This window comes from Oncorhynchus gorbuscha, linkage group LG06 (assembly GCF_021184085.1).
Source record: "Oncorhynchus gorbuscha isolate QuinsamMale2020 ecotype Even-year linkage group LG06, OgorEven_v1.0, whole genome shotgun sequence".
Classification (NCBI taxonomy): domain Eukaryota; kingdom Metazoa; phylum Chordata; class Actinopteri; order Salmoniformes; family Salmonidae; genus Oncorhynchus; species Oncorhynchus gorbuscha.
In genome coordinates, this window is record NC_060178.1 from 58,492,674 (window position 1) to 58,517,201 (window position 24,528).

Sequence of the window (24,528 nt, forward strand, 5' to 3'; positions counted from 1 at the left end):
GCCCCCCTCCCTCCCTCCCTCCCTCCCTCCCCCTCCATGCCACTGCTTCATGAATTATTAAATGCATGCCAATAATGAATAGATAGACAACAGTGGGCTGAAAAACAAAGGCAACCTCTGGGTGTTTAATTAGCAGTGGGTGTTGCTCTGCATTTCTGATCAGGCCATGGTAATGGACACCTGGCAACTGAGGACCCACTCTTCCCGAAGGGGGCGTTGCGTTGGTCAGCTTCCAGGCAGTCCGATCCATCACGTCGCCTGTTGACTGGCTGTTTGTGGAAGCTGGCCTTATTAATTATCAGCTCGTTTGGAGCGGTGGGGGTGGTAAGAGCTCCTCTGCAATCAATGCAAACTGTCACTCCATGAGAATTCCTGCGGAAGGCGATTAAGATCAATCGGACTAGGCTGACATGATGGGTCTTTTCCCCTCCGAACACGACAGGACAAGTGGGAAAGCTCCTGGGATAGAGCTGTGGAAGGTGGTGGATCTTGTCTTTATAGATAGATAATCCATATCACTGTTTCCTCTGGTGTATTAGAGTTAAAGAAGCTACAAAGAACTTTTGCCTCTGGGGGTGCTCTTGAGCCAAAAGGGGTCCCTTAAAGGAGCAGTGCAGTCAAAAATGTGATTTAACATTTATTTTTATGACATTGAAAATTATGATAATGCCATTTTCATGTTAAAAAAAATGCCTGGAATTTCATCTTGTTCATGTGGGATGGAGTCTGATCATGACATCACAATCTGATCTGATTACTCTGATCAATGACCAGTCATCTTTTATTTGCATATATAGCCTCCTACTTTATGCGCCAATCCGGGCTGTGTATGCAAATATATTTCAATTTGTATCAACACCCACACAATCAGATGGAGCATTTCAATGGCAAAAGGAGGCTCAGGGAAATAAATTAAATATATTTGGAGTTATTTTTATAAAATAAACAAAGTAATTCATTAGACATAGTGATGATTAAAAAAAACAGACAAAAATAGAGACAGAAATATTGTCCAGAAATTATATCATTAGCAGATCTATAAATTGTCCCACCTGGAATAATATCAACAAACTATTAGTAAGTCTAAGTAGTAGACATCAGCAAAACATGAGTAAGCCAATAAACAGATGCGCGCCATCTACACACAGGCAGAAGTAACGACCCAGTCTCAGTATTCAAGTACTCGTACATACATGACCTAGATACCGGCGCCCTCACACACAGACAAGCTCCCAAATCAAGGGTAACCGAAGTCCGTTTCATGTCATTAAAGCAAACCTCTTAGAGAACGCAAGCGGTCTATAGCACACATACACAGGGAATGCATACTTGCTATACAGAATATACCATACAGGATTGCATGGCAGGAATTGACAGGGGGGAAAAAACATTTCAAATGCACTGTCTTGAGTGATATGCATAGGATCGGTATAGAAGTACACAGACTGAGGACATCCAGATTTGAAAAAAAGACCACCGATTCTATTGGATCAAATATCTACAGCATATTGAAGTCTTAACGCAAACGATAAATCGGGTTAGACGGGTAAACATCTCTCCAAATAACCCATGTCTTTGGGTCAATGATAATACCCTCACATTATCTCGTGAAGGCCTCTCTGCTCTGACAGGAAAAGGGAGCACTTGAGAGGGACTGGAGTGGAGCTCAAACACGATCATGTTCCTGGGGGCTTAATCTGTTGCACAGACAGATAAGCATCGCTCTGACACTCATGTTAATAAAGGGGGGTTTCAAGAGACGCCGGGAGCAATTTAGCAACGCCTCCCCTGACACCCCAACACACACACACACACACACACACACACACACACACACACACACACACACACACACACACACACACACACACACACACACACACACACACACACACACACACACACACACACACACACACACACACAAATCTTGAACAGCACACACTCTCAGCGGCAAGTGCCACTTACAGGGGTGTCATGCCACCATCCCACTGTATTCACCTAATGGTTCTGATGAGGATAGTAGCAGTTTTGACTAGGGTGGAGACATTTGCTATGATTTGTAGTTTATTACGGGAGAAATATCTCTTAGAAAGTGACGTGGCATACCTACACAGAGCACAAAACATCAGGAACCCCAATCCTAATATCGAGTTGCACCCTCCTTTGCCCTCAGAACAGACTCAATTTGTCGGGGCATGGACTCCACAAGGTGTCAAAAGCGTTCCACAGGGATGCTGGCCCATGTTGACTCCAATGCTTCCCACAATTGTGTCAAGTCGGCTTGATGTCCTATGGGTGGTGGACCATTCTTGATTCACACGGGAAGCGGTTGACACACTCAAAACGATGCGCCTGGCACCTACTACCATTCCCCGTTCAAAAGGCACTTCAATATTTTGCCTTGCCCACTCATCCTCGGAATGGCACACATACACAATCCATGTCTCAATTGTCTCAAGGTTTAAAAAAAAACAAATCCTTTTTTGAACCTGCCTCCTCCCTTTCATCTACACGGATTAAAGTGGATTTAACCAGTGACATCAATAAGGGATGATAGCTTTCAGGGCAGGTGTTCTTAATGTTTTGTTCACTCAGTACACATTTGTGTATTTGATGTACTTTTGTTCTAATGAGAATTGTTTCAGGGCTTAGTGTGTTGTAAGAACTCATTAGTGCATGGGAATACGTGTGTGTCTGTGTGTGCATGGGGGGGGGGGGGGGGGATTATGGGCATGTGAGGGCCCTCAATTGCGGGAGGATTATGGAAATCAAACCAGAGAGATTAGCTAATGGGGAAGTAATGGCCAGTGTCTGCCTGGGTCAACTGGGCCATGCAAATCAAGTGCTGCTGCATGGGAGAATGAATACCCATGGGAATCAGATCAGCTCGTAGCTATGGGGCAGGGCCACGGACTGACGCCAGGCACAGAAGGCACAGAGGGCAGCTTTCACCAGGAGTGGAGAGGAGAGCAATGGAGCAGAGGAGACGTCGCCAGATAGTGCCCTCATTGACGTCAACACTCAGCATGTGATCCCAATGCCTCGTCTCCACTGAAACACCGACCCACTCTATCTCTCCCTGCTCATAAAATCTCTATTCATTCACTCTCGCTTGTTGGATACAGGAAACAAATGTCCTTGTATTCAATCGATAGCAGTTGTCGGGTAGGAAAGTTAAAGGGTCATTTTTTTTTTACATTTTGAACTTCACTCGGGCTCCCGAGTGGCGCAGCGGTCATAGGCACTGCATCTCAGTGCAAGAGGTGCCACTAGAGTCCCTGGTTCGAATCCAGGCTGTATCACATCTGGCCGTGATTGGGAGTCCCATAGGGCAGCGTACAATTGGTCCAGCGTCGTCCAGGTTTGGCCGGGGTAGGCAGTCATTGTAAATAAGAATTTGTTCTTAACCGACTTGCCTAGTTAAAGTAAGGTTGCATAAAGTATAGTCATCTCCAGCACCACCACAACATCAACATGTGAAAATGGCACATTTCTATGTTTTGAAGATAAGTGTTTCCCAATGATATCAATCAGTAGGCTATGCCAACTCATTATTGGTTCAATTCACGTGGCACACCAATGATGTCATTGGAAACACATCCTCCTCTAAATGTTGTATTACAAAATGTAGAAATGTGCAATTTTCACATATGCTGGGGTGGTGCTGGAGATTAAGGGGAATTTCACAATTGATCAACTTCAAGTATGAGGTTTTGGATGTTAAGTGGTTTACATATTGTATGTTGTGTATTAGGGACATAGCTTAACCCTCATTCAATATGAGATGAGGCGGGGAAACATCCGGAGTATAAGGATACTTGACCGGCCTCATCATGAAAGCAATGGAACATCATTTCACACGCATCAGAGTTTTTTGGGTTTTTTTTTTAACGTCAGAGGGTTTTTAATTTAGATTTGCGGCAGGCGGTCTAACTCTGTTCCCCCATGCATGGCCTCTCCCCTCTCATTTTCATTCCCACCCACTTGGCACAACCATTCATCAGGACCCGGGCAGAGGACACTTGCCTGCCTACTCACAAATGCATGGAGCAGCCAATAAAATTAACCTTGTGGCAATTGTTTTACCACACATTTGATAGCCGGGTGTCAGCTCATCCGTTACGGGCCAGGAATTTTTTTTAAAGTCAAGCTCCAATGTGCAAAAAATGATGACTAAGGGCCATCAATAAAGCATGGCTAATGCCAGATTATGGAGTTAAGACCAGATCTATCAATGCCAGACTGGATGGGGACAGAGCAACTTCCTAGGCCTGTTCATTTGGGTCGAAGAAATACACAGACCACAACCTGGCAATGCAGTATAATACTGTAAGTAGTAGAGACGGCCAGATATATTTACAGTCCAGCACACCAACATCCCTGACCCAACCCTGCTGCTGGCGTAAGGGTGGGAGAGAAGCGGGAGTCGGGGTGAAGGAAGGGGGAGTTAGGGGGATGTTTATTTGCGCTCAACACCTCCTAAGCGATCAATATTTTTAATTTGGGTCCGAGTTATTATTTTTCACATCACTGCGCCGGGGAGCTGAGTAAAGTGGCTCATATTTTAGCGCTAAAAAGATCGATATGACAGGCTCACCTTCACTCTGCCCCTCGCCGGCTGGGGTCCGCACATCATAATGTATGGTGGCAAGGTGCACCTGGCCGCCGCATGCTGGAATCACATCATTATCTGTGCTGGCGATCCCCCCACCCCCACCCCAACACCCCCCAGACAGTCCTGATTTACTCCCCGCCCAGGTCCTGCCTGCAGCCCCCACTAAACCAATCCCACCACACACAAACACTTAATCAGAGCTCTGTTTATGAGGGTGAAGGGGACGGACTGTGTGTACGTGCGCTTGAATGTGTGCTTGTGTCAGATGCTCATTTTTGTGCTGGTCCAGAGGAGGGCATAGACCAAGTTCCATAGATTAGGCTCCTTGTATTAAATGCATACATTTTTCGGCATCTCCTTTCAATTAATTATATACACATTTTCAACCTACATTTTTCCAGGGAGGCACAGCCTGATTTCTCTCCCTCATAATTCACTTCTGATGGCAGATTCATTGATTGTCGCTCAACACGTCCTGTGTATGTGTATGTGTGTGTGTGTGTGTGTGTGTGTGTGTGTGTGTGTGTGTGTGTGTGTGTGTGTGTGTGTGTGTGTGTGTGTGTGTGTGTGTGTGTGTGTGTGTGTGTGTGTGTGTGTGTGTGTGTACAGTATGCGCTTACTTGTATGCCCTGAGTGCATGACTGATGGTCAAGGAGAGTTACGGCCCAACAATGATGACATCTACTCCATTCAAATTGCCTCGCCTGCACTGTACTTCTCACCATATCGAAAATAAGAGACCAGAGATTTAGTTTTCAATATTTTAACCTGCTTATCCTCACAATGCCATCTCCCTGACCATGAGGGTGGAGGGGTTTGTGTGTAGGTGGGGGTTGGTCCTCCTTGTTGAACCTGTGTGTGTGTAAACCAGCGTAGCGACCACCCTGTCGTTTTCTCTCTCTCTGTAAATGCAGAGCAGGGGATGCTTAAGGGGTGAAGGATGAAACGATCCCCCATCATCTGGCCTTAATGGTGGTGCACCGTGAAAATAGTTGATGAGTACAACGCAAGTGAACACACACAGTCCCAACCCCCGTCACCGCAGTGGGCCACTAAGTGTTCATAAATTCCTGGGTGCAGTTTGGATGATTGCATTACTGTGGCCTGCTGGAGGCAGCCATTAAAGATGCAATGTGTCACATTTTGGGCGACCCGACCAAATTCACCTAGAAATGTGAGTTAGAGATCTGTAATTCTCATTGAAAGCAAGTCTGAGAAGTGGTATATATGTTCTGTGTGCACTATTTCTATGCGTCCCATTCTTACGTTTTAGCCATTAAAAAAAAAAACTTTTTCAAAACAGCTGAAAATGCAATATGTTTGATTATGGAAAATATATTTTGCAGCGGTTTAGGTGGTATAATGATTCTCGACACAATGACCACTTGTTTTATCACATAAACTGAAATTAGACAAACTATTAGAATTTTAGCAACCAGGAAATGGCGGAGCGATTTCTGCATATTGCACTTTTAAGGTCTCACTGCTGGAGTAGGCTAGGGTGCTGCTGGCAGTTTCTGACATGCCTCTGAATGGGGCCCAGCCCTCAGCAGCTATTCCCTCATCCCAACCACGGAGACAGAGCTGAGCTACTCAGGGAGGCACCATTAGGTTTGAAAAGAAAAGAGCTGAGAAATAATCATGTGAACTGACAAAAGTCTCAAAGTAGGCAAAACCTTGATAGGAAGAAAACAAAAACCTTAGATTCTACTTCCTAAGTTGAGTGTGTATGTGGGTCTCGGTGTGTATACAGAATGTAGCTGCATGTACGTGTGTGCGCACACACAGCACAGACAGAGCTAACTGGATAGATGGAACGGGAAGCTGATGGGAGTGCTCCTAGTGTCTCTCAGGGTGACAACACTCTAGTCTCCACACCAAAGGACACCACAGGGGAAATCCAATCAAAAACATCCAGAGGAGGTGTCAAAAAGATGGCACCCAGCACAAATAGCAGCTAAACAGATTAAGCCAATGTGACAGCTGGGTTGAGAACAGACGCGGACGCAGGAACGGAGTGCGATTCCTGTCAGAGCAAAGAGCCTGATTTATCCTCTGGCCTCTCACTCCCGTCTTGTCGACCAGAGCAGGGAAGGACGCCTTTAATTTCCCATTAAAATGCTCTGGAACAATGGAGGGCTGTGTGTGCTGGTTTGTGTGTGTGTGTTCATTTGTAGGTCACTTGTAGCCATTGACTCGACGCAGAAGGTGTGTGTGTGTGTGTTTTGTAGTAAATACTGTTATACTTTTTTCATAATTCTGCGATGACGCATAGAAAAACAGAGTGAGTGCTGTGACAAACTGTGAGGGTGGTGTGTGTTTGCCTACACACACACACACACACACACACACACACACACACACACACACACACACACACACACACACACACACACACACACACACACACACACACACACACACCAGTCAGTCTGTGAGGAACGCTAGCCTAGGTAATAAAGGCAAGGCATTAGTGAACATCATTCCACATGACACCCCAGCAGCCCAAAGGGCCGGGCCCGTGATAAATATTAATGGCCTGGAACAAGTGGATTGGGAGTTGAGTTATCAGGGCGGGCTTTCCTAATTGACATTTTACCTGCTGTATACCTTAACAGCCCCGTAAAACACCAGGCCTCGGCCTGAGGAGGATGTGTCACTCAAGACCCCCCCCGCTGCACAGCACACACACAGGAAATATGTGGAGGTTAAGGCTGGCCTGCATCCCTCACTGTCGGTCTGCATCCAACAGGCCTCAATGCCTGATTGACGGACTTACTCTGGTATGGAGTTAGGACCACCGTGTGCTAAATTGGACATAAATCTTAGTCCAGGTTATCACACGGGGGGAATCAAAAATGTTATATTATACAGTGTGCTACAGTATAGCCTGTCATACTAACAAAAACCCTACCCTCAAAAACCAGCCGCCTCTTTGACCATATTAGCCTGTTGACATATTTGTCTCATCAAAAATCAGAAGAATCAGCCAGTGCTTTCTTGGTAAATTAAGAGGTGTGCTCAAATGACCCAAACAGAGATGCACCTCGCTGACACAGCTCGCACACACTCAGCCGTGTGCTTCATTAGGTATGGTGAGGCTGGCTGTGGCGAGAGGGAAGCATATGGCACCGCCATCCAGCCAGTGTACCTGTCAGAGACAGACAGGTCAAGTAAACACTCCCGCAGGTCATTACCATACACTTTCACTACATTATAGCACACCCGCTCGCTGCCGCACTCACATAGATATCCCCGAAGGAAAACACACACCGTCTGCCATTACTGGTAGGCTCAGAGAGTCACACCGGGGTTGCCACTTACATTATCTGGAAATTGACAGGCAGAGCAGACAACTAACAATTACCCACGAGCAGAAATCGAAGAGTTTGAGTAAACAAATAGGAGTGATGTCATCCGGACTAAATGGCAAGACCTGTGTGAAGCGCACTGGAGAGAGTCTGTATCCTTACTGTCGCCCCGATTTGAATATCTATAAACATATTAATTTTGTGGTTTGTATACATACATACATACATACATACATACATACATACATACATACATACATACATACATACATACATACATACATACATACATACATACATACATACATACATACATACATACATACATACATACATACATACACTTATTCAAGATATGAGAGTCTAAAAAGGACCACACACAGCACACCGAATGTTGATCTTCGGTTCGTCTGCCGACCGTTCAGCAGGCTGTGTTTTAAGGACCACACACAGCACACCGAATGTTGATCTTCGGTTCGTCTGCCGACCGTTCAGCAGGCTGTGTTTTAAGGACCACACACAGCACACCGAATGTTGATCTTCGGTTGGTCTGCCGACCGTTCAGCAGGCTGTGTTTTAAGGACCACACACAGCACACCGAATGTTGATCTTCGGTTGGTCTGCCGACCGTTCAGCAGGCTGTGTTTTAAGGACCACACACAGCACACCGAATGTTGATCTTCGGTTCGTCTGCCGACCGTTCAGCAGGCTGTGTTTTAAGGACCACACACAGCACACCGAATGTTGATCTTCGGTTCGTCCGCCGACCGTTCAGCAGGCTGTGTTTTAAGGACCACACACAGCACACCGAATGTTGATCTTCGGTTGGTCTGCCGACCGTTCAGCAGGCTGTGTTTTAAGGACCACACACAGCACACCGAATGTTGATCTTCGGTTGGTCTGCCGACCGTTCAGCAGGCTGTGTTTTAAGGACCACACACAGCACACCGAATGTTGATCTTCGGTTGGTCTGCCGACCGTTCAGCAGGCTGTGTTTTAAGGACCACACACAGCACACCGAATGTTGATCTTCGGTTGGTCTGCCGACCGTTCAGCAGGCTGTGTTTTAAGGACCACACACAGCACACCGAATGTTGATCTTCGGTTTGTCTGCCGACCGTTCAGCAGGCTGTGTTTTAAGGACCACCCGCTGGTGGATGTCTGACTGCCAAACATCTTCATGCGATTCAACCTTCAAAATCAGTTCGCACCTGGTTCACAAATTTACAGCCGGCACTCCGTTCAGAAGTGCTAAGTACTCTCGGCCCGGCAAACGCTATTGGCGTGTCGTGTCGGAGCCTTAAATAAACTTGGGAGAAATAAAAATCAAAAACAAGTGGATATAATCATCATCATCACCTAACCGAAATGGCAGTTCATTATTTTAGCAATAGGGCAAATGGTTCCAATACGTTCATAATAGGTTTATGAAAAGAGCATTTTGGACTGGTGGTGGTGGTGTGATTTACCACTGTTTGCTGTTAGGGAGGGAGAGCAGTGTACCGTGGTAATAATACCTCCTAGGATAGAAAGGAAAATCATGACAGACACGGCTCAGCAGTCAAGCCCACACTGATTGTTAGCGGGTTCCTTAAACCACATCTATTCCCTTCTCTTTATGGGCTCCAGAGCCAGAGAATTAACCATCACTTCAGTTCTTCCAAATGTACTGTTGGGAGTGCAACGTTGGCAGCATTAAATGTATGTGTGTCCAACATGGGGGAAAGGGCCACGGTGTCCGGATGAAACTTTCAACTGGTATCGTCAACACTGAGTATCTGGCTCCACCTAGAGGCCATGCAATGCAACTGACTTGTAGTTGCGCATAATCTATAGAGGGAACAGGCCACAAAATTAACCGAGCAACAATTTGGCCCAAGCGTTGCACATCTTTGTGATAATTACATCACTGGGGCCCGAGGTTCCCTGCCATCCAGGACCTCTATGGCAGGCAGTGTCAGAGGAGGGCCCTAAAGATTGTCAGACTCCAGCCACCCAAGTCATAGACTGTTCTCTCTGCTACCGATGCATCAAGTCTGGAACCAATAAGACCCTGAACAGATTTTACCCCCAAGCTAGAAGACTGCTAAATAGTGAACCAAATAGCTGCACGGACGATCTGCATTTTGACCCCTTTGGCACTAACTCTGACTCACCACATATGCTGCTGCTACTGTTTACTATCCACCCTGTTGCCTAGTCACTTTATCCCCACCTATATGTACATATCTACCTCAATTACCTCATACCCCTGTGTACATTGACTCGGTACTGGTACCCTGTGTATGTAGCCAAGTTATTGTTACTCACTGTGTATGTATTCCTTGTGTTACAATTTTTTATTTTTCTCTCTGCACTGTTGGGAAGGGCCCGTAAGTAAGCCTACACCTGTTGTTTACGAAGCATGTGACAAATACAATTTGATAACACTTGAAAAGTTGCAGCTGGTTTGCAGATCCACAAGACATTCCATACCATCTAGCACCGCCTTGTGGCGGTCTACCATTATTGCACATTCTAATAAAATACTGGGGTCCACGAAGTCTGTGGGTTGAAGTCCCTCAAATAATGACCTGATTGAATTTCTTAATTCATGTCTTACTACCATCGGAGCTTCCCCAGCTTCAGCTTCCATCTTTCCTCTGCCATCTTAACTAAATGTCACCGATGTGTGTAGAGCGTTCTGATGGAAATGCCTGCTGTGCAACACACCCAGGCGAATACAGCCCGTCTGTTGCGAGTCAAGACTGTGTGCAGTAAACAAAGCTCTCCTGAGACTGAAAGGAAGAGGACCACTTAGCAAGGGCAAATGAACCAGCCGCACTTACTGTGAAATGCTCCTGGGATTTGTAGTTCTCGTCGAGGTAGACACGGACTCTGTTGTACTCCTTCATGGCATCACTGGACAGCAGCTCTCTAGAAGACAGGGGACACACGTCACAATATGAAAATGTAGTTATTTCGTGTTCGTTGTTTCCGGTAGACTTCCAGTCATTGCGCTGACGCTAGTTAGCAATGGCTCACGAAACTACCTTCAACTTCCTTCAAACGGCACGCAGAGAAATACAAATGGTGTCCATGACTTCCTCTGACTCTGGGCAGGGCTTAATTGACAAAATCTCACACTATCCCTTTAAGGGAGAAGAGATGAGGAAGAGGATATTTTGAGAGTATTGGGATATTCTGATAAATCTGTTGAGGCCTCAGACAGTCTTCTGCTTATTTTAAAGATGTTGTTATTTAACCAGACAAGCCAGTTAGGAACAAATTCTTATTTACCATGACCAAATTTACCATGACCAAATTTACCATGACCAAATTTACCATGACCAAATTCTTATTTACCATGACCAAATTTACCATGACCAAATTTACCATGACCAGATTCTTATTTACCATGACCAAATTTACCATGACCAAATTCTTATTTACCATGACCAAATTTACCATGACCAAATTCTTATTTACCATGACCAAATTTACCATGACCAAATTCTTATTTACCATGACCAAATTTACCATGACCAAATTCCTATTTACCATGACCAAATTCGTATTTATCATGACCAAATTTACCATGACCAAATTCGTATTTATCATGACCAAATTTACCATGACCAAATTCGTATTTATCATGACCAAATTTACCATGACCAAATTCTTATTTACCATGACCGGCTACCTGGCCAAACTCTAACGACCATCTGGCCATCTGTGCACCACCATATGGGACTTCCAATCCCAGCAAGTTGTGATACAGACTGGAATCGAACCAGGGTCTGTAGTGACACCTCTAGCATTGAGATGCAGTGCACACCTGGACACCCTAAATTGGTTGAAAAAAGATTCATCAAGAGAATCTTTCCAAATCCCCATTGACATAAAACTTTGTTATTCCATCCTATGAATAAACAAGATAGACTACATAAACAGGCCATGGAAATAAGCTTATGGTATTCTAGTACATCCATTTAATTATATTAAATTCATAACCTTCTGACTTTAAAAATAAATGTAAAAAATTAAACCAAATAAGTTGTCACCAGAAGGTGGCGTTGTTCACTCATTTTCAGAGTTTTTGGACATAGTTTTCCTGTGAACCAAGGTAGTGGGTGTTTCCTTGACAGAAAAAATAGCCAACTTTAGTGATGATTATGGGGTACAAACACTAGAGTTGGCTGCACCTCTTCAGTGAAGGGCAATTTGAAGTGGGGCCATCGAGTGTTGAGGTTGCGAGGCCACTTACTTGACAAAACAATCCACGTGTGACATGGACGCTTCGTAGTTCTTCCCGCCCACCTCTTGACAGTGCACTGCGATGAAGTGGGGCCTGTGTGATTGAACAGTCTGCAAAGAAGAGAACAAGGCATGGAGTTTTAACACCTGTCTAGACCACTACGTGATGGTTTCCGTATGAAAAAGATCATTTCATGCACTATTGGTTAAAGCCTGTAAGTAAGCATTTCACTGTAAGGTCTACACCTGTTGCATTCGGCGCACGTGACAAATAAACTTGGATTTGATCATCATTTACAACACAAGGAACTTCCCACCCAAATGATCTATCGTTCTGAACTTAAGTTTGCGAACAGAAATGATACTGCCTTCCTCAAGAGAACACTGTTCTCTAAACATTCTACAGAGTCAGATCTCCACAAATAGCTGAAAAGGGATTTTAAAGTCACAACCAGGCAACAAGCCTAACCAAAAAAAACAAAAGCACCCATTTACAGCACATTGGAACCCTATAATAAGGTCTGGTGGTTTTGGAGTTTGACAGAAGCTGGGTAACATCCAAGACTGGGGGACAAACAACTAGCAGAGGCCAAGATACATTACAGCCAACAGGAAAAAAAATCATCCCAGCTACTGTACAGTATAGTATCAGACAGATGTGTCTGTGTGCAGGGTGTGACAGACAACGTCGGGAGTTTTAGACGTCTCACTAGATCAATAACGAGTCTCTTGCTATTGGGAAATGTTCTGTCAGAATACGGGAAACACTACAGAAAATACATGTTCCAGAACATAGCCCTGTCATAAAATATAAGGAACATGAATGAAGAGATGTTGGCGATCTACACTGCGCTACACAAACAAACACCTTGTCCCAGATCTGTTGGGGTCGTCTCGGCAATATCTATAGTCATTGGTAAACAGCACAAACAGATCTGGGATCATGCTAACAAATACCTGGTCAGAGAAGGAGAGCACTCAGAGCAGAGGGAGAGATGTTACACAGTCATTTCCACTCCAGTCACATGACCTCTCCCATGCCCCCCCCCTCTCCCCTAACACTAAGAGGTGTTTGTGAGTGCACTGCCACCAAGCCCAGAGTGTTCAGGGGTGCTGACCCGTAACGGAAAATCCATTGCTGAGTGAATTACAGTGCTCAGAGGCACTCACAGGGTCGAGCTATGGATGGTGGGCAGGCCATAGATCACCATCACCCAGGATATGTGGCCTGGGACAGCGTTAAGCCTGGGACAGCTCCAGCACTAGAGGCCTACTCTGGCCCTACTTCACTCCCCCGCCTGCATTATTCTCACTAAATGCAAAATCTAATAAAAGTAATGTATGGCAATAACACTATGGATTTTCCATCCACCTATGGCTTGTCACTTAGCTGGATGACCCAGAGACTGGGCCCCTAAGAACCAGAGTTCTCAAACTTAGAAAGATTAGTGGACCTATCAGCTCCCACTGAAAAGGTCAGACTCTCAAGGAGCTTTAGCTAGAAGTTACATTGTGTGTGAGCCTGTGGGCATGTGAGAGGGAGAATGCAAGACTGTGTGTATTTTGTGTTTTGCATCTGTCCAAGTGTGGGTTTTCTGTTTGTTTTTCCAGGCAGTGTAACTCCAGCTCTCGATTCCCATGCAGACTCATAATCCTGAAGACTAATTTAATCCTACTACTTTAATCAGAAATGCTATTGATAGAAAAGGTCAAACAAGAACAACTATTCAAGTTTCCTCCATCTTTCTGAAGGCCAACCAAACAACCCTCAGCAGCACTTTTTACTCTATCGGTTCATTTTGATTTCAGACTAAGAGTTACAGTTGACAGATTGATTTTCAATATGAGGGAAATAAAACACACTTTGTGTACAGTCTTGTCAGCCTTAAAGGGATAGTTCCCCCAAATTACAAAATTATACATTGGTTTACTCTGTAAGCAGTCTATGGAAAAAGGTATGACAGCATTTAATGCTTTAGGTTAAGTTCCCCATGCTAATGTTTTGGCTTTTGTGGCACAAATCCTATTCGAGTCATGGGGACCGATATTAGCACTTTTTCGCACATCATGTCCAAGTCATCCAAAAGTACTTAAAATGTATTTTGAAGCTCAACTAAGTCAATTATAGACTATTAAACATGATGTGTGAAAAATTCAAATATTGGTCCCATGATTAGAACGGGATTTGTGCCAAATGCTAAAATGTTAGCATGTTGAAACAATGCCAGGGAAACTAAACCAAATCATGGATTGCATACCTTGTCCATAGACTGCTTACAGGGTGAGGAAACTAATATGTCATTTGGGTGAACCATCCCTTTTAAAGAGCAGTAAAGATCGATCAGATGCAAGGAACTCCCTTGGTAGCGTAACAGTTGCTATATGGTGATGCCTTTAGACCCACACAGTGGTGATGGACGCGGGTACCAAAACGACGATAATCTATCCATCCTGTTTGTCAAAGGGGTGCGTCCAGTCGTCCGCTCTCCCCCTCCATCCTGATTCCTCAGAGGTTCCCTTAATAATGGCAATAACATATCACCATCATCTAAAAATGCAAACAACGGAAGGCACTGGATTTCTTTGACGGCCAAACAATGTCATATATGCCATTACCATTGAGCACAATATAAAATAATCATTAGGCTTAGCCCATTATTCTGGTTCTCAGTTTGGAAACATTTTACATTTCGACCAATACCTAACTGGAACACAACACACATCATTGACCTCCACCAGTCCAAATCCATTTATAGTAGCCTACATCTAAGCTCACGCCGATTCACACTACGGGGTTGAACGAAGCGCCGTTTATTGGGTCTGATATTTTCTTTGCAAGCCCAGTACAGCTTGGCTTGCACAGTTTTGGCTTAGCAGTGTAAAAAGGGTATAAGATCCACAGAACTTAAGTGACCACTGGCTCAATGTTTCAAGCACACCACGCTCAGGCAGAGAGAGGCGGCGCTCCTAGTGACCGGGGACTTTAATGCAGGGAAACTTAAATCCATTTTACCACATTTCTATCAGCATGTTAAATGTGCAACCAGAGGGGAAAAAATCTCTAGACCATCTTCACTCCACACACAAATGCGTACAAAGTTCTCTCTCGCCCTCCATTTGGTAAATCTGACCACAATTCTATCCTCCTGATTCCTGCTTACAAAAAATTAAACAGAACACACCAGTGACTAGATCAATAAAAATATGGTCAGTTGCAGCAGATGCTAAGCTACAGGACTGTTTTGCTAGCACAGACTGGAATATGTTCCGGGATTCCTCCGATGGCATTGAGGAGTACACCAGATCAGTCATTGGCTTCATCAATAAGTGCATCGGTGACGTCACCCCCACAGTGACTGCACGTACATACCCCAACCAAAGGCCATGGATTAAAGGCATCATCTGCACTGAGTTAAAGGCTAGAGCTGCACTTTCAAGGAGAGGGACTAACACAGAAGCTTATAAGAAATCCCACTATGCCCTCCGATGAACCATCAAACAGGCAAAGCGTCAATACAGGACTAAGATGAAATCGTACTACACCACACTGACACTCGTCAGATGTGGCAGGGCCTGCAAACCATTACAGACTACAAAGGGAACCACAGCCGAGAGCTGCCCAGTGACAAAAGCCTACCAGACGAGCTAAACTACTTCCATGCTCGCTTCGAGGCATAAAACACTGAAACATGCATTAAAGCACCAGCTGTTCCCGGGGAAACGGCGTAACCACGCTTTCCGCAGCCAACGCAAGTCCTTTAAACAGGTCAACATTCCCAAAGTCGCAGTCCCAGACGGATTACCAGGACATGTACTCCAAGCATGCGCTGACCGACTGGCAAGTGTCTTCACTGTTATAGTAGCAAAGGGGATGTACGACTAGCAAGTGTCCACATACTTTTTGTCATGTAGTGTGTATCCTATCAATTATGGCACAAGACGTACACACCATTGAATGTTTTTACAAGTGAATTCCATGCCAGATGTTTTTTAAAGAGGATGCCTATGGCAACAAAGAGAGCCCACTTTTCTCTGGATCTTCTCACAGTGGGCCTTTGATGGGTTGTAATCTAGGGAGGCTGAGTACTACTTCATGGTACTGATTAGGAGGTGGAAAATAACATGGCTGGAGAGTGTGACACAGTGTGCGGAGGGGGGATAAAATGGGCTTCTGAACGGGCACGTGATGTGATGAGAAGTCTTTCCGAGACACTGAACTCTGTCCACCTGTTGCTGTACATTCAATCAACAGTCTTTACAACACTGATTCTATCTACAAATCACACTCACAATCACTCACAGACAGGCTCACACACACAGTCGTTTAATACATTTTGAGTCACTCTCCCCTCACATGTGAGAAAGTGCACACACACACACACACACACACACAGTAAATCAGAAGAAACACATTATGTTGAAGTATTAATTATATTGTTATAACTTATAATAAATTAGCCATGTACTAATTACCCTAGAAATAACTCCTATTTAATAGATCTAACAAGTCACGTGTTTGGATGAGCCCGGGAGTATCCTGTGAGGCCAGTGGCCCGCGACAGCCGGGTAAGATTTCCAATGCAAATAGATTGAGGGATCAATCAACTCAGCATAACGCAATTCAAAGCATTGTTTATACTGCACTCTAGTGCCGGGATACCATTTCACTCCATTGCACAAGTGGAGCAGGCAAATGCCCTGCTTTGCCTGAAGATTACTCCAGTCAGTCGGTGCCACTCTGCTGTGTGCCAGCCCAGTGGACTAGTGAAAGCTGCCTGGATGCCCATCAGATCCACGCTTACTGAACAAACAGTAACACACATTATTAAATCCTTCATATTATTAAAATTATTAATGCCTGATGGTATACACTTGGTCATTTGTATACTCTGGTCTCATCTGCAGGCAGGGAGTGTGACCGCATGCCTGCTTTGGGAGCGTTTGAACAGAATGTATGTCTCTGATACTAATCAAGCTTTGTGCAAAGACCACATTTTATTTCCTGAAGCTGCCTTTCGAGGAACACCCTGAAGCAAGGGCTTGTATCAACAGTAAGCTAGTTCCTTGAGTGGGACACACACACACACACAGCAGGGCAAACTTGCAGGATGTCCTTTCGATTGTAACAACCGAAAAAGCAGTTAAACAGCTTTGTTCAGGATGTTGCCGTTGCCACCTCTCTGTATCTGATGGCCCGATTTCACAAGGACCTTCAAACTACCCTCCATAAAAACACAAGCAATTTTAACAAAATAGTCATTCCAGATGTGGTTTGCTGCAGTGCGAGTTGCATTCCAACACTATCAAGTGAGACATTGGACTATTTCTCAATATGAACTCTTTTTGACCCACTGTCTAAACTGTACCACTTCCAACCACAAAGTCAACTGTTTTAAAGAATGTATACCAACGGGGCAAAGATCACTTGTTGATAATATTGATGCTGAAATTCAAAAAGTGCTTGCATCATCTATTCCTTACCACACAAACTTCCTTACAAAAGACACCGGTCTTCTCTCATCTGTTGATAGTGTGTGTGAATGAGAGAGATTACAATATATGTGCTAAGCTGATATATAAAGTAACTTAGAGAGCTGTGTGAGTAGGGGCAGGCTAACATAGTCGTGAGCCTTGCAACGCTACACTATGAGCTCTAGCATACACTGGTGCTGTTCTGTCCCAGTTGCCCTAGGAGTACACAGTATGGTGCTGCTTTCCATGACGTCACCCAGCAGCACACCACATAGCTGGCATGAGCCTGCAGGCCTGCCTAGCTCACACAGCAGGGGCACACCTCTTTCTATCTCATTCATTCTTCCTTTCTCTCGCTCTCTCACACACAGACCCCCCCCCCACACACACACACCCACACAAAAACACCCACACAAAAACACACACAGACAAACACACTTAAATACTGAGGCAATCAACCTGTCCACGCATGCCTCAGGGTTAATTCACTGTCATAATCGCACATAGCGAGAGCATGGTGAACAACTGACAAACTAAGGCGCAAATGAAGAACCCAGCTGACTCCATGACTTCTCGACTACTATATCTAATGTATGAAGGGGAGAGACCAACAGGAAATTCTGTGTTTGTGATCATCTTGAGCTCATCTGCATTTGCGTCACTTCAAAACCAAAGCACCGCAAAAAATAGTTATGAAAATAATATGCAAATTCAGAACAATGTGCAAATGTTCACATTTGATTTTGGCTGTGTTTTTGTGCATCTGAAAAACGAAAATGTGTTGACTGTCAAACAGTGTTCAGGTGGTGTTAGCGTTGGATTATGTGTGTGACGTGTGAAAGACTGGGGGGGGGCAGGCTTGATTTTGACACATCCACAGCGTTTTCTAAGAACAGTCACTTCTGTCACCACACTCAGTGTGTGTGTGTGTGTGTGTGTGTGTGTGTGTGTGTGTGTGTGTGTGTGTGTGTGTGTGTGTGTGTGTGTGTGTGTGTGTGTGTGTGTGTGTGTGTGTGTGTGTGTGTGTGTGTGTGTGTGTGTGTGTGTGTGTGTACAGTGGGGGAAAAAAGTATTTAGTCAGCCACCAATTGTGCAAGTTCTCCCACTTAAAAAGATGAGAGAGGCCTGTAATTTTCATCATATGTACACTTCAACTATGACAGACAAAATGAGGGAAACAAATTCAGAAAATCACATTGTAGGATTTTTAATGAATTTATTTGCAAATTATGGTGGAAAATAAGTATTTGGTCACCTACAACCAAGCAAGATTTCTGGCTCTCACAGACCTGTAAATTCTTCTTTAAGAGGCTCCTCTGTCCTCCACTTGTTACCTGTATTAATGGCACCTGTTTGAACTTGTTATCAGTAGAAAAGACACCTGTCCACAACCTCAAACAGTCACACTCCAAACTCCACAATGGCCAAGACCAAAGAGCTGTCAAAGGACACCAGAAACAAAATTGTAGACCTGCACCAGGCTGGGAAGACTGAATCTGCAATAGGTAAGCAGCTTGGTACGAAGAAATCAACTGTGGGAGCAATTAATAGTAAATGGAAGACATAAAAGACCACTGATAATCTCCCTCGATCTGGGGCTCCACGCAAGATCTCAACTCAAAATGATCACAAGAACCGTGAGAAAGAATCCCAGAACCACACGGGGGACCTAGTGAATGACCTGCAGAGAGCTGGGACCAAAGTAACAAAGCCTACCATCAGTAACACACTACGCCGCCAGGGACTCAAATCCTGCAGTGCCAGACGTGTCCCCCTGCTTAAGCCAGTACATGACCAGGCCCGTCTGAAGTTTGCTAGAAAGCATTTGGATGATCCAGAATAAGATTGGAAGAATGTCATATGGTCAGATGAAACCAAAATATAAATTTTTGGTAAAAACTCAACTCGTCGTGTTTGGAGGACAAAGAATGCTGAGTTGCATCCAAAGAACACCATACCTACTGTGAAGCATGGGGGTGGAAACATCATGCTTTGGGGCTGTTTTTCTGCAAAGGGACCAGGATGACTAATCCGTGTAAAGGAAAGAATAAATGGGGCCATGTATCGTGAGATTTTGAGTGAAAACCTCCTTCCATCAGCAAGGGCATTGAAGATGAAACGTGGCTGGGTCTTTCAGCATGACAATGATCCCAAACACACCACCCGGGCAACGAAGGAGTGGCTTCGTAAGAAGCATTTCAAGGTCCTGGACTGGCCTAGCCAGTCTCCAGATCTCAACCCCATAGAAAATCTTTGGAGGGAGTTGAAAGTCCGTGTTGCCCAGCAACAGCCCCAAAACATCACTGCTCTAGAGGAGATCCGCATGGAGGAATGGGCCAAAATACCAGCAACAGTGTGTGAAAACCTTGTGAAGACTTACAGAAAACGTTTGACCTATGTCATTGCCAACAAAGGTTATATAACAAAGTATTGAGATAAGTATTTGGTCAATAACAAAAGTTTATTTTCCACCATAATTTACAAATAAATTCATTAACAATCCTACAATGTGATTTTTCTGGACTTTTTTTCTCATTTTGTCTGTCATAGTTGAAGTGTACCTATGATGAAAATTACATGCTTCTCTCATCTTTTTAAGTGGGAGAACTTGCACAATTGGTGGCTGACTAAATACTTTTTTGCCCCACTATATATGTGTGTTGAACCAACAAAAAAGTTAATTTACCTGAGTCTTAAATAAGCCATACAGTAAGCTCTTTTTTTTTACCTACTCAGTTTAAATCAAAGAACAGGTGACTTGAATGATGACTACAGAAAGCATTAGGAAGAAAATACTTCCATCAGCACAAACATCTGTTTAAAAGCAGGCGACAGTGTATTAAAAAAAAAAAATGTTAAAAATAATTTTTAAATGAGGCTGATCCGATGGCAGACCATCTATGCTCGCTTGTTCTAATAGGACTTCAAAAAGGCTGATAAAAATGCATCGCCAGCCATTACACACAGGTCTCCTGTATAAAACATGTATACGGTGTGTGACGTCTCACCTTCCACGTGTATCAGTGTATCTCTCGGGCTGTTTGTCTGCATGTGTAACTATATATATCCTGGTCTTTCTGGCTCTGTGTAAATCCACATCTCTCACTGTGAATGTGACCGTGTGCTTATCCTTGTGTCTACGGCTGTGCTTGTATCCACGTCTCTATGGCTCTGTGTAAATCCACATCTCTCACTGTGAATGTGACCGTGTGCTTATCCTTGTGTCTACGGCTGTGCTTGTATCCACGTCTCTATGGCTCTGTGCGAATGGATGCATATCATTATCAACGTGTTTCTACGGTTTCTAAAGGTTGTCTGTGAACGGGTGTATCAGCGTCTAATGACTCAGTGAACGTACGGGGTAGCACTATCAACGTTTCTCTCTGGCTGTGTGTGACTGCGTATGTATCCATAGATGCGAGGCAGCAGCAGGGCCCTCAGCAGCCCAGAGACATAACTATCACACACACCATGGCCAGATGGCGACCAGGGACGATAAGGAGAGGCAGCATGCGGCCTCTAATCCCTTACTTCCACCAGATAGGAGATCAAGAGAGACGCAGGGCCCACTGCATCACTCATTGGATACGCGCACTGCACACCACTGCGCATGGATACCATCTCTACTCGCTCACTGCCACTTGCTACCGCAGTGATTCCGTTCCATAAGCTAGGAGAGACATGGGCCGACTGAAGCGCTCCCTTTCTAGTCAGAGTCACCCCTCACTGCACACCATCTCTACTCACTCATCGCCACCACGACTTCTCCGCTGTGTCGGTCATAGTGATACTACAGCCCAGCTGTGTCTAAGTTTAAGGGAGAAATCGCACACCTTGAAGTGCACTGTTCCAAGACATTAACCTGTGGCGTACTACTGTAAGTTACATGGCAAGGTCTTTGGTGTAATGCAGTGTAGTTTGTGTGTGTGTGTGTGCAGTTAACCTGAACTAAGCCTAGGTCTAATCCTCTTACCATTAAACAGCTGACCTGTAGCTGCTCTCTGTGCTTCCACAACCTTGGCTTGGCACATAACCAGTAGGCACAAACATGCATAATTCTAATACACACCTGACAACTAAGCTCATGCTACTCTTATTGGCATATAAGGCAATGGTCCATCTTCCTAATGGAATACAGAACAGGAGTACCCTCTTCACACTACTGAGCCAAATTAAGCCGGATCAAGCGGAGCTGTACTGCACTCGCTTGGTTACGCATCTGCTACAGTTGCTGGAATGGTGCTGGTGAGGAAAATATGTAAAGAAAATATACGAGAAAAATGTAAATCCAAGACATTCCATTTAGTATATGTTAAGTTTTGTATGGTAACTAGCTAGGTGGCTAACATTAGCTAGTTGGGTAATGTTAACTAGGCTAGGGGTTAGGGTTACGGTAGCTAAAAGTGTTAAGGTTCGGGTTAGGGGAAGGATTACCTAACATGCTAAGTAGTTGCAAAGTAGCTAAAAAGTTGTAAATTGTTGAAAAGTTGCCCGTGGTGAGATTCCAACTTGCAACCTTTGGGTTCCCATCCACCCCGACTGACCACCCTACTTGTTTTTTGCCTTAAGTAACCATCGGTCTTATGTAACCATACCAACCATAACATATACTAATTTGCGTGCCCCGAATTGACTTATACTATGTTACGTATAGTCTATGAGACCAGGCTGGTGCAACAGCTGTCTGCCTGTCTATCTATCTGAATTGACTTCCCCTGCTAGAGTGGAAAAAGTTGTGGTTTCTCAGATGTTCCTATGTAGATCAAAGGTAAGATATGACACAGCCTGTGCTCTTTTCTCCTCAAAGCAACTATCACTCAATGAGTCAAACACAGCCACATGACTACGATAGAGCGCTAGAAATGCAAAGAGCAGATGGGCCTAGAGAAGAGTTGTACATGTCTGTATTCAGCACTGTGTCAATATGAAGAGGATAGGTTCAACGTACCTGGTAGAATTCCCGCAGCCATGTCTTCTGTAGGTTATCAGGCTGAAAACACAAGAAAAACTCTGTCAGTCAGGTCATTTTGACATGTATTTTATATGACTCTAGAAAAAATGACTTTGTCTATTCTTGAAAAACATGATTTCAACCTTAAATTCCTATTACTATTATTAAGAACTTCCAGTATAAAAAAATAATTCCTCTTGATCAAAAGAGGGTCATACCAGCAATGCCATAATACAATAGATCTCAACAATATTACAAAAATTACTTTGGGTCTGCTTCAACGGCTTTTACAGGTAGGTAAGTATTGTTAAATGAGAACTGATTTCAAATTGTAACATATTATGCAAATGTGGTATGTCTAAACATGAATATTCAATTACATTGAAATGAATGTGTTTTCAGATGGTGTATAGTGTAATGTCCTTCTTAACTTGTTATGGCTGCAATCCCACTAACGGGATAAGTGTCATCAACAATCGCTGAATAGCATAGCACTACATTCAATACATTTTATTACAAATATTTATATTCATGAAATCAGAAGTGCAATATAGGAATATAGTTAATCCACCTGTTGTGTCAGATTTTGAAATTATGCTTTACAGCGAAAGCAATCCAAACGTTTGTGTAAGTTTATCGATCGCACGACAAAAGTACACTTAGCATCAGGTAGCTTGGTCTCGAAAATCAGAAAAACAATCAAATTAATAGTTTACCCTTGATGATCTTTGGTTGTTTTCACTCACGAGACTCCCAGTTACACAACAAATGTTCCTTTTTTTCCATAAAGATTATTTTATATCCAAAATACCTCAGTTTGTTTGGCGCGTTATGTTCAGAAATCCAAAGGAAAGAGTGGTCACAACAATACAGACGAAAATTACAAATAGTTTCCATAATGTCCACAGAAACATGTCAAACGTTTTTTTATAATCAATCGTCAGGTTGTTTTTAAAACATATAATCGATAATATATGAACCGCAAATGTCCTTCACAGTAGGAGGGAAAAAAGCAATACCTATCCGAACTATGTTGCGCGAGCAAAACTCATGTGACCACTTGACACTTGATTTTTTCAAAATAAAAGCCTGAAACTATGTCTGAAGACTGTTGACACCTTGAGGAAGCGATAGGAAAAGGAATCTGGTTCATATCCCTTTAAATCCAGCAAAGGGAGGCTATGGAACATGGAGTTTTCAAAATAGAAGCCACTTCCTGTTTTGATTTTCCTCAGGGTTTCGCCTGCAATATCAGTTCTGTTATACTCACTGATGATATTTTGACAGTTTTGGAAACTTGAGTGTTTTCTATCAAATAGTAATAATAATATGCTTATATTAGCAACTGAGACTGAGGAGCTGGCCGTTTACAATGGGCACCTTTTCATCCAAGCTACTCAATACTGCCCCTGCAACCATAAAAAATGTTTCTACATTTTCAGACAATACATGACAGTGATGTTTTTTTGTTTTTTTACTATTATAGGCATTATTGTTTAGGCCTCTTTTCATCTGAATATTGATTAATTGACCACATGGGTCATGAAATGTGGTTTAACCAATTTGTCAACAATTCAAATGATATTTTTCAACAGATTTAACCCATACTTTTACTGACATACACTAACATTCAAAGGTTTGGGGTCACTTAGAAATGTCCTTGTTTCCATGAAAACATACATGAAATGAGTTGCAAAATGAATAGGAAATATAGTCAAGACGTTGAGGTTATAAATAATGATTTTTAATTGAAATAATAATAGTGTCCTTAAAACTTTGCTTTCGTCAAAGAATTCGCCATTTTGCAGCAATTACAGCCTTGCAGACCTTTGGCATTCTAGTTTCAATTTTGTTGAGGTAATCTGAAGAGATTTCACCCTATGCTTCCTGAAGGACCTCCCATGAGTTGGATTGGCTTGATGGGCATTTCTTACGTACCA

General features: G+C 43.7%; 1 protein-coding gene across 2 annotated transcripts in view; it reads right to left on the reverse strand.

Annotated features, from left to right (window-relative positions):
- Nucleotides 1–24,528, reverse strand: part of LOC124038148 (inositol polyphosphate-5-phosphatase A-like) — a 227,975-nt gene that overhangs the window by 97,755 nt on the left and 105,692 nt on the right. For both annotated transcript variants that reach the window (XM_046353658.1, XM_046353657.1), the window contains exons 2-4: nt 22,586–22,627; nt 12,176–12,276; nt 10,758–10,845 (exon numbers count right to left, since the gene is read on the reverse strand). In XM_046353658.1, the coding sequence (XP_046209614.1) occupies nt 10,758–10,845; nt 12,176–12,276; nt 22,586–22,627 (231 nt within the window). The remainder of the gene's footprint in view (nt 1–10,757; nt 10,846–12,175; nt 12,277–22,585; nt 22,628–24,528) is intronic.